Source organism: Solanum lycopersicum, chromosome 2, assembly GCF_036512215.1.
Source record: "Solanum lycopersicum chromosome 2, SLM_r2.1".
In the NCBI taxonomy this organism is placed as follows: domain Eukaryota; kingdom Viridiplantae; phylum Streptophyta; class Magnoliopsida; order Solanales; family Solanaceae; genus Solanum; species Solanum lycopersicum.
The window spans coordinates 52,473,242-52,484,440 of NC_090801.1; the positions used below are offsets into that span (position 1 = coordinate 52,473,242).

General features: G+C 31.0%; 1 protein-coding gene across 2 annotated transcripts; it reads right to left on the reverse strand.

The window, feature by feature from the left end:
* Positions 1-259: 259 nt before the first annotated feature.
* LOC101263870 (protein TRI1-like) lies at positions 260-6,238 on the reverse strand. Of its 2 annotated transcripts, XM_019212203.3 has the most exons (6): positions 5,847-6,236; positions 3,351-3,465; positions 3,052-3,226; positions 2,314-2,349; positions 1,967-2,008; positions 260-619 (listed from the first exon to the last, which is right to left on the reverse strand). In XM_019212203.3, exons 1-6 carry the CDS (start codon positions 6,167-6,169, stop codon positions 609-611), a joined length of 702 nt encoding a protein of 233 aa, XP_019067748.1. In that variant the 5' UTR covers positions 6,170-6,236; the 3' UTR covers positions 260-608. The 2 variants fall into 2 exon arrangements, with proteins under 2 accessions (XP_019067748.1, XP_025885039.1); XM_026029254.2 differs by lacking the exon at positions 1,967-2,008 and having other exon boundaries at positions 5,847-6,238.
* Between the last annotated feature and the right edge of the window lie 4,961 nt (positions 6,239-11,199).

An 11,199-nucleotide genomic window follows, 5' to 3' on the forward strand; every position in this document is an offset into this window, starting at 1 on the left:
TAAATAAGCAGTTATAATTTTTTAAAGAAAACAACCCAGTTTCGAGTTTCTCAATTACCCATCGATAAAATATCAAAATATATACGTACCAAGTCTAATAAAGCAGCTCATATATATCAAACTATATTGCAAACAAGAAAAAATAAACGTTCTGCCAATTCAATATAATAGACTGATTTGATTCCAACTAGAAGTATATATGTAAGTGTTGATAATCACATCTACTCCCCAATTGTCCTTGTATATTTCCAGAAAAAAATGCAGAAAAGTACATGAATATTCACAATTTTAATCCAAGTACAATTCCTAAGTTGGTCAGTTTGAGCAAAATGAGGTTTTTACACTCTCATAGGAGAAGACCTGCGAATCAACTTGTAATCGTGTCCCCTTCTCGTATAGTTATTCACAGTATCCAAAAACATATCAACAGAAAAGATAACAAAGATGTTGGCATCAAGCTTCAAACATAAAACAAAATTCTGAAGCTATCGAGATTTTCACCAAACCATATAAAATGTGGAGAAAGTAGTTTCGTTACTCCAATTCCCCTGTGGGTTTCAACATGAAACACTTCTTTCAACTTCTCATCACATATTACTCGCCTCTCGTCAGACGGATCCTTCAAGGTAAACAAAGAAAACCAGTCAGACCATTACATAATACATAAAGCTGAAACTGGGAATGCAACTTTTGTTTTTCTAGATGCAAAGTTAAGTTTCTTTTTGTTTGATAAGTGACACAAAGTTACGTTTCCTAGTCGCTGAATGGACTCTTGCTTCTCATAATATATATGAAGAAAATAAAACTTGTTTAAACAAATTAGCTAGCAGGATAAAATACTCCCCACTGTCTAAAAAAGGTGCTTTTCTACATGAAGAAAGTCTTCTGATCTTACTCTTCACATAAATAAAGTTGGTGATAGAAGAAACAAAAGGGTTATCAGGCCATACACAAAGAATGTACCTAGGCGATTATGACGTATTTAGCAATCGATTCTCAAGCAACACTCTGAAATTAATTGATTGACAATGTTTTCTAATAAAAAATAGACCACTGGCAAGATAACGAGGAAAAGTACTTCGGGAGAGGACAAATGAGCATGAGTTACATTGTTGTTTCTAATTTTGCAAAATTCTATACTTATGTTTCATTTTATAACAGCGTCCAAGCCAACTTACGAATGCCTCGACTATTTCATTAGGTACATGTTACCTCCACCAGCACAAGGACCCTAAGGGGGGAGGGCTGATTGTATGGGTAGTAGTCACTAGTTTCTTTATATGATTTTAGACAGACTATTTTCAATGGAATTTTTTTATGGAAAGTTAAATTCATAAAAAAATGCAGGGTAAGGCTGCCTACAATAGACCCTTGAGGTCCGGCCATTCCCTAGATCCGCATAGTGTGAGCTTAGAGCACCAGGCTTCATTAACATAGTTTTCTTCCATAACTACATGGGACCGACTACGACTTGGAACCGACTTAGTCCTTCCTGAAATCAGACCTTAGAGGTAATAACAGTAGACACCTGACTGGCTTCATGTGTTTAGAAGATACCAGTAAGCATTACAAGAAAACTATTTTGTGTAGCAAATGAAAGCATTGAACACCTGTCTAAAAGAAGCAACATTCAAGTATGTATCTGTTACCAGCAACATTTAATGTGACTAAAGACAAAAGAAATGAGCACCTACCACAGGTCATAGCGAGAATGACCTAGCTAAAGCAATCTTTAAAGTGAGAAATAAAGGATTGTAATATCTCTAAAAGGGAAAGGCATAAGCTGAGGTTAATCCAGTGCAGAGATAAATTAGAACAGATACCACAAATTAATCACTACCTGTAAGCCATTTTGCTTAATGTATTCCCAAATTCTTTTAACAACAATGGGTCGAGAAATTCACTCTCTCCAGTACCAAGGAAATTAATCAAAAGGCATTAGAAAGCCGGAGTGGAGCATGCATACCAGAGTTCTTCTGCTGTTCCTCTTTCTTTGGCTCATCCAAATCTAATCAAATACACTGTTAACAAATTGCGCACAACATATGGACAAGAATAGAAGTATAGAACTATGAATGAATCTAAATTGTTAGCAACAAAAACAATGTAGGGAGAGATAACAACCCTTTACTATTTTTAATGGTCCATCATGGAGCAGAACTGAAATGAAGTAACAAGAATGAATGCTAAAATGAACATCTAAGAGATTAAAACAAGTCTTTTGGCACAAGGACAGTAGGCAAAAGCAACTTCCGCAACTGGGAGCAAAACATAAAAACATTGACAGAATAATAGTTGAAGCTAAGTTATTACCTTCATCCTCCTCTTGCTTCCGCTGCTTTTTGTTTGCTGTAGAATTTACAGAACAGAAGTTGTTATGTAGAAACTGAATCATAACTCGCAGAGAGGTGAAAAGTAAAAATTAGAAATGCAAGACTTCAAGCATGTCAAGAATTAATCGTTCAATAGGATTTAGTTTTTAAACCCTGAACTAACAAGATGCAACATCAGCTATATTACATGCATAAGATTAATATTTCCTCAAATAGTACTATTGAGTTACATGCTTATATGAGGAAACATCTATCATTCTTCATCCCAGATTACACTCCTGAAATTACTGTTTCCCCACATATTATTATTGACTACAAGCTAGCCTTGAACTGCAACTTAAATGCACAGAATGTCAAATTAAGACCAAGCAGTTACAAAAGAAATAAGGTGGCCACAATTATGACACGAAAACTAGTAGAGCATGTTTACTATTCAGACAGTTAAGGAGTACAGTTACATGGCAGATTAATAAGTCAGCAACATACAAACACAAATCTAAGATTGCAGCCTTTCCAGAAACTATAAGTCAGCAAGACTTTATGAGAACTAAGCATAAGTCTATAACAGCTTAATTAGAAAGCAGCTCTGTGAAAGCGATTAATGTACAAAATTTTCTAAGTGGGAAGAATCAAGTGTCGTAGAAAGTTTTAGAGAAAGTATCAGCAAACCAAGAAAATAGAGAAGGAAAAAGAAAGAACAAAGAGAAGTGTCCTATACCAGCATCAGAATCCAAAGGCCAGATATGCTTTGTCAGGGCCTTGTTCATTGCGAACATGTTTATGGATTCCACACCAAAAAGCTCGCGCAATGTGTCATCACAGTTTATAATCCGCTTATCTGATGGATTTTTCAACTCATTTGCATTTATATACTGCCACATCCTCTTCACCACCTTCATAGAACATTTGTAAGGATTTATTTACTTCATACATGTTAATATTCATGGCAATTGGCAATGGAGACTTTAAACAATTAGAAGAGAGACAGACAGAGAGACGCATGCAGAATTGTGATACCTCTGTCCTTGCTAGTTCAGCTTCCCCAGTAATTTTCTGAAGTTGCGGAGAAAGGCTGCATATTTTGGTAAATCCGCCAGCTTTCCTTTTACCACTTTCATTCTTCTTCCCAGGCCTAATAGGATTGAATGTACCATTACCTCAACTAGTATAGACTAGACTAAAATATAGAGTTCCTTTTAAGAGGCAAATAAGCAAAATAAATTTTCGCATACACAATCATGCAGATTTCATATTTTCTCTCCCACTCAGCAGTCAGCATGATCAGATTAATAACTAATCAAACATAATGATACTTATTGTTTGCCGCAAACATTTAAGTTTGAAATTTCTGGGTCAACAGGTATGATAGAGATTAGAGACTGGTTAGCTATCAGAATCTGTAATGATGGATCTGTGCATAAACAAAAGAGCGATAAACTAGCTTAGCATCACTAATCAGCAAAACCACCTCAACGTTTTGTTAGAAACTTTTTATTACTAATTCAAACATCATCTTAACTTATATAAACCTAGTAATGCAGATCCAGACACGAGTAAAGATGTCACACAGCCACCAGAATTAAACTACAGACATGATCCATTCCCCAGCAGTATAGCAGTGACTTCTCCCAGAGAGAAAATGAGAGCACTCTCTCAGCAAAACTAACTGAAGTTCTAGCTAGATAAATTCTCAGGTTATGAAAGGGACCTATAATCTCTCAAGTCACAAAAGGAAGATGCTGACCCTATAATCTCCTAAGCTTTTTGATTGAGACTACTCAAAAGAAATGAAAGTAAGATTTCATCAACCTAATTGGTCTGTAAAATGTCAATTTTAGATCTATTTAACATTGACGATCCTCTTCTTTTGCACTTCCCCTGAGGGGTTAATAGGGTACTTAAAGGAAACAAAATGGTAAAAGTGAACATGATAGTGTATTTTGACATTGCACTAGCTTTCTTAAGTATTCCTTTTTCCTTTCCTATTTCTTCAAGCCGATCAACCACTAAGAGATTTACCCTTCTGTTCTCTTTTTAAGTTTTTGGTTGCATCTGTTTCGCTCTTCATACGAGTAATTAACCCTAGTACAACCAGGTAATTCTCTATTTCACTCACACTACAGAGAGATTCTTCGTTTTAACAAATGCAGAGGTTGGCAATAGTTTGTGTAACTTCTTAAAGAGATTTTTATGCTGATTTCTGGAAATATATCGGTTGCACTTGCAGTCATGAGAAAGAATGAGAATAGGAGTAGCTAATGCCTTCCACAAAAAAGAGGTTGAACAAGCAATAGTCTCCCAGGCTAATGCATCCAGAAATACTACATTTACTTTTTATCATTTTCTTTAAGAATAATAAATAGTACTAACTATATGCCATGGCCCACCACCAATCGCTATTATCTTACATAGCTACAAAGGCGACATGCATAATTACAACTCTAATAGTAAATGAGGGTCAAAGTTCAGGCTTCCAATTGAGCAGTGAATAAAATCAATGAGTTGAAAGAGATAGGCCAATATATCAACCATTTTTTTTTTTTTGATGACAAGGGAAACCTTCAACCGCTACCGTTGGGTGCGCAACCCCCGCTCCTATGCAATAGCTCGAAAACCACATAGAAGAGGTAATCCGCACTGGGCAAGCCCGGTATGACGAGCTCGACCCAGAAGGCAACCCCCTGCTTTTGTTGGCAAGAGGTTTCGAACTTGAGACCTCGAACATGGAGTTCCAAGCTCAAACCACTAGGCCATCCCGAAGGGTCAATATATCAAAAATTAGAGGTCAAACGTTTTGTGAGGATGAAGGTTCTAGAACGTAATGCCAGCTGTCAGTCACAACAATGTCAAGATATTAGTTAGCAGTTAGTTAAAAGTGTCAGTATTCTGTTAGAGGTGAGTGGAGTGAATCGATTAATGCATGCAATGTAAATGATACGAGAGAATGAAATAACAAGGAATCCAGTTCATTTTTTTTGCTTTCAGTTCCTTTTCTCTCTCTTAATTCTCCATAGCTACAGCTTCCGTTGAAGAAGACTGCAAAACTTTCTTAACACGTTTACACCTCTTCAAGCAAATCAAAACGCAATCTGGATACAGTAATAATATAATTGCTAAATGGAAAAGGAAGTGACAGAGATTGTAACTTAAAACATTTTGTTAAACAAAGCAGGCAGTAGCAGAACGCCGCGAGATTTCTACTTCTTAATTTCCTTCCCTTCCAACCAACCTGAGTCTTTTCATCTTTTTGACTACTCTTTAATTTCAATTTTCAACTGATATATTCGTACATTCCACATATTTTAAGTTTAACACAACAAGATTCGAAAACCAGAAATGCAGAAAGGAAGATGGAAACAAGAACCCTTTAGATAATCACTATATTGTAGCATGATTGTAATAATATAGAAGCAACAAAATCAATAATAGTAATATTTAATACATAGCTCAGAAATTTGGATAGATATGAATGAACACATATTTAGACTTCACATGCATTAAAGAAATACATACTTTTTCTCAGAACTTTTTCCTTCTGCTTTATCAACAGCCTTAGATTCCTCCAGGTCTTCTTCTTCCTCCGGGTCTTCTTCTTCTTCATCCTCCTCCGGGTCTTCTTCTTGATCGTTTTCTACTTCCATTTGTTCTTGGTTAATTTGATAGTAGCTTTCAAGGTAAAGATCAATTTGTTCTCGAATAAACACTTTTCTATCCGATAAATCGATATTGAAGTCCTCTTCGAGCTTTCGCCGGACGATATTGTTGGTGGTGGTATCGAGGTCTGCGGTGCTTAGAAACTCATGAATCCGGTCGACGAGCTCGCTGTCCGATACCATTTCCTCTGGTTTGAGAGAGAGAGAGAAAAAACAGAGAAAAGAGTGAAATGGCTACTTTTGGGGCTGAGGTGGAATAAAAGGGCAAAATCCCGTGGATTTTGTGGGGTAACCGTCTACACGTGGGTCTCGAGTAGCAACGAGAAGGGTATTTCTGGAACAATAATATGAATTTTTTCTGCACATGATTATTAAAAATAATTTGGTAAATCATTTTCGCGGCTCTAAATTGACAAATTACTTCTCTTGCCTAGTGTATTGGACTCAATAATTCACGTGTTAAAAAGCGACTGGCCGTTGCCTTTTTTTAATATGGCAAAATTATTCACCATAACAAACATTCTATATTAGGTATTACGGTGGTGATAGTTTAACTAAATTATAATTTACTGTGATAAATTTTTAATTTTTATTATTCGTTTAGTTTGTATAATTTACCTAATTTGTATATATACATATTAGTATATCGTTTAGTTTTTTATTATATAAATTAAAAATTTATATAATTCAATTTTTGATCGTATAAATTCGAATTTGTAGTATATATTTTTCTTAACTATTTATATAGGATTAATGAAAAATATAGTAAGTTATCATGTTTGTATATTAACAAGCGAAATATACAAATAAAGAATGAGAATTTCTAAATATATATATATATACTTGTCCTATTTATATATTAATAAATGAAATATCTAAAATCACAATAAACGAAAATATAGTTATAAAATATAATTATCAAAACTATAATATATAACTTTATTACGTTTGCTAATTCTGAAAATTATTTCTATTTAACTTTACCAAATGTAGCAGGAACTATGCCATAGGACAAATTTGGGCCTGCAGAACTGGACAGGGCTAGTTTTACGTATTTCGTTTTAAAGTTATTTTTATTAGGAAAAAAATATTTTTTAAAGTTATTTTTTTCATTAAGGAAAAGATTTCTTTTTGCAGGAAAATAGTTGACTTTTTGAAATCAAGGATTATCTTTCATATAGTGAAAGAATGAAAATCATGTTCCGTAGATTATATTCTATATAAAATTCCTAATTCCCTATCCTCTATGTAGGAATGACAAAATCAAGCTTAGTTTGTCCATTTTGTGCAATTCACTTAAGTCCGATTGGGTTATTGATCTGTTTAATTAAATTTAATTCATTTCAATTCAATCCATTAAAATTGGGTTGAAATGTAATCCAATTTAAATTATGAGAAATGAATAAATGACATATATATAATTGTTATGAAAAATTAGCAATATATGCTCATATATAAATAGCATATAATAGACCAAAAAAAAAAGCACAAATTAGCGCATATTAACCACGACATACTATTAGTTTTTCTTTTTTTTAAACTTTCTTGTGAAACTAACCACCACACACTATCCAATTCAATTAGCATGACTGGACATATAAATCTTTCACTACAATGGATACCTTTTCAAAAATTATATACTTTTATGTATCAAATCATTTATAATAGGTAAAAATTAACTAGATTATCTTTTATCACATGATTGGATTTTTATCATGTGGATGAACAATCATGTATACAATGCATTTATCTATACATATTTGTTTATTCATTCACTAAAAATGTAAACATCGAATCAAATAATCTTTTATCATTTGAATGAACAATTATGTATACAAAAATTCATGTATGCATACATGTGTATTCATTCACTTAAAATTCGTATACATTCCAGATTCTTCCTTTAGTGTGTAAATGAGAATTACACTTGGAAATGAAAATGTTCAATATTACACAAGTCAAAAATATTCAAAGTTAGACGATTCATCACTTTCTATAATCCTTCTCATTCTAGCAACCTCAACTGGAATAACTCTTTTCAACACCAATCGATTCACATTGTTTATCTTTAAAATTATCTTTGCTACGAATCGAATATTGCTAAGAACTTGCATGACTAAAATTTGAAGTTTTTGGTGGAGATTCAACAAAATCAGAATTTCTTTTTTCAAGAATAATTTTTGAAATATTTTTCTTAACCGTGACAATTAATTACTATCTCCTTAATTTTCATCCAAATATAAAAACTTTCAACTTGAAAAAAATAAAAGAATCACATAAAAATTTAAGAAAAATATAAAAACTGAAAACATACAAATCTTCTAGAGAAGATATAACATCAATTTTTAACACTTTTGTTTAAAAGGATTGAAGAAGAATGATCTAAATGTATGAAAAAAGAAGAGAAAAAAAGGGAACAATATCTATTGTATTGTGTGGTTACTATATCTATAATGTTTGTTTTGATTGTTACTTAAAATATATTGTACTGTATTCTTAAATTTCGTTGTTACGTAACAATGGAAAGCCCTATTTTATGGAACAACCAATTTGGTGTTTTTTCATTGTTACTTAATTTTTTTTTTCAATTATATCTTTACACAATATTTTAAAATACTATTTTATCCTTTACCTTAATTATTTAAATCTAGTCAAACCTCCTACCCTAGAATAATTAACGATATTTGAGTAAATTTATAAATTATAATATAGTACGATACAATCAAACCAAACAATTAAAATGTTACTAAACAATAAACAATACAGTCTAGCCAAACATTGTATCTACCATACAATACACTACAATACATTATAAAACAATGGGTAACAATGATCCAAATAACATGTTACTAATTTTAAATACAATTAATTTAAAACTAAAGTATTTCTCATATATTAACGTGGGCCATAAGGGCAAAATATGCCAATTTTAATTTTCAAAATTCTTTTTTGTTATAAAAAAAAAAGGCTATATATATATATATATATATATATATATATATATATATATATATATTGTCAATTAATTAACAGAGAGTACATGGTGTGTCATTTTTTCATGAGAAATCGGGTCAATATATTTTTCTAATTAATATATATTAGTATGTATAGTCATAATATAGAAAAAAAATTATTACCTACTAAAAAATTATAAAGAACAAAAAAATGCAATTAAAACTTAATAAGAATTGTGTCTGTTGAGTTGTGATCCACATTTCAGCTTCTTTCACCGCAGTTAACTTCAATCCAAATAGCTTTTAAACAGATTAATAATTCCTTTATTTATTAACTCAGTCGAAATTGATCTATCAAATTAAGGGTCCGTTTGGATGGGCTTAATAAAAACAACTTTAAAAAAATGCTTTTGAAAGTGCTGAAATTTATTTTAAAAATAAGCAGTTATGTGTTTGGATAAAAATGCTGAAGTTAAAAAAAAATTGTTGATGTGTTTGGCAAATAAGTGCTGATAAACAACTTTTTAAATTAAAATGTCTGAAATACCCTTAAAATTTGTTAACATAATAAAAGTTAATTAGTTTATATTTTACAGCAAAAAATAATTATATTTTGCTATCATCCACATATTTCTTTCTCATCACAAATTATTTATAAGAGGAATATAAACTTATTATAGATTTTAAAGATATATAATTTGAATAGATCAAAGAAAGATTTAAGATTTATTCTAGTTTCATCCATAGGTAATAATAATAATCTATCATTTATATATTTCTTTATTATCACAAATTATTTATAAAAGAAATATAAATTTTTATTTCACTTCAAATTGGAAGAACATGAAGAAGTCCAGCAGTTATGCCAAACGTGAAAGGGGAAAAATGGAAGAAAGAGATGTTAGGATTATGTGGGTAATTTGGAAATTGTATAAAAATATTAGGGACAAAAAGGTAAAAATGTGGTCAACTTAATATTTTTATACAATCTTCAAATTACCCATATAACCCTAACATCTCTTTCTTCTATTTTTCCCTTTTCACGTTTGGCATAAACTTTTATCCAAACACATAACTGCTTATTTTAAAAATAAGTTTCAGCACTTTCAAAAGTACTTTTTTAAAGCTACTTTTGTTAAGCCCATCCAAACGGGCTCTAAGTCCAATCACTTATTCAACACCTATGCCTATATATCGAACAACAACAAATAAAAAAATATATTATTTTTTTAAAAAAATTATTTTTTTCATAAAAGCATTTTCCTTTATATCTGAGCACCATCTAAGGAAGGAAAACAAGTACAATTATCTCGAATAAATTAAGAAGAAAGATATACTTCATTTGTAAGTGGATCTTATAATGACAAGTTAACGCCTATGACACGATTCACATTTCTTTCCATTTTCAAAAGAGTTTTTTGGTATTTAAAGTAAGAAGACCAGAGAGGAAATAAATTCAATTACCTGTTTTTGTTTAATTAGGACTTAGTCATAATGCAATTTGAATTATAACACAACTTGAGAAAATGTCAAAAGCAAATTGATTTCTTCCATCTTTTCCCAAAAAAATTAAAATAATTTGTAACGAAAAATATATTTTCTTGAGCAACAATTTGAAGCTACAACTTTTTTACTTCTCGAAAAGTAAAAATCCCAAGAACTTATATTAATCTAACTCTCTCTCATTAATTAAACTGATAAATCTCTCAAATATAACTTCAACTCTTTTCATCGATTTCTAATCGTTTTTTACTATAAAGAAAAATTAATGAAATATATGTTTTATATTTTTCTTATTTTTAATATCTTCTTCTATTTTTAAAAACCTCTAAAATTTCTTATTTCTTTAATATATTCGAGCTACATATTATGGATCGGATTGATTTTACAATGTACCTGAGTTATATATTACATATCCGAATTAGTTTTTAATGTATTCGCGCTACATATTATTTGTTCGATTTATGTTATAATGTTTTCAAAATACTCTTTAATGTATTCGGTTTGTGGTACTTTTCAAGGGGTTAATGTAATTACAAACTAAAGAGAGATAAACTGTAATTTCATATTAAAACTATGTGATTTCTAAAATTTATCCTATAAATAATACTCTCTCCGTTCCTATTTAGTCGTCTACTTTAGAAATAATACACATATTAAGATAATAATAACTAGTATAGTGAAGTTATAATTTTACTCTTATTAATTATGATTTCAAAGAGGATGATAATAGAAAATCTTTTTTTGTCATTTTTTGAA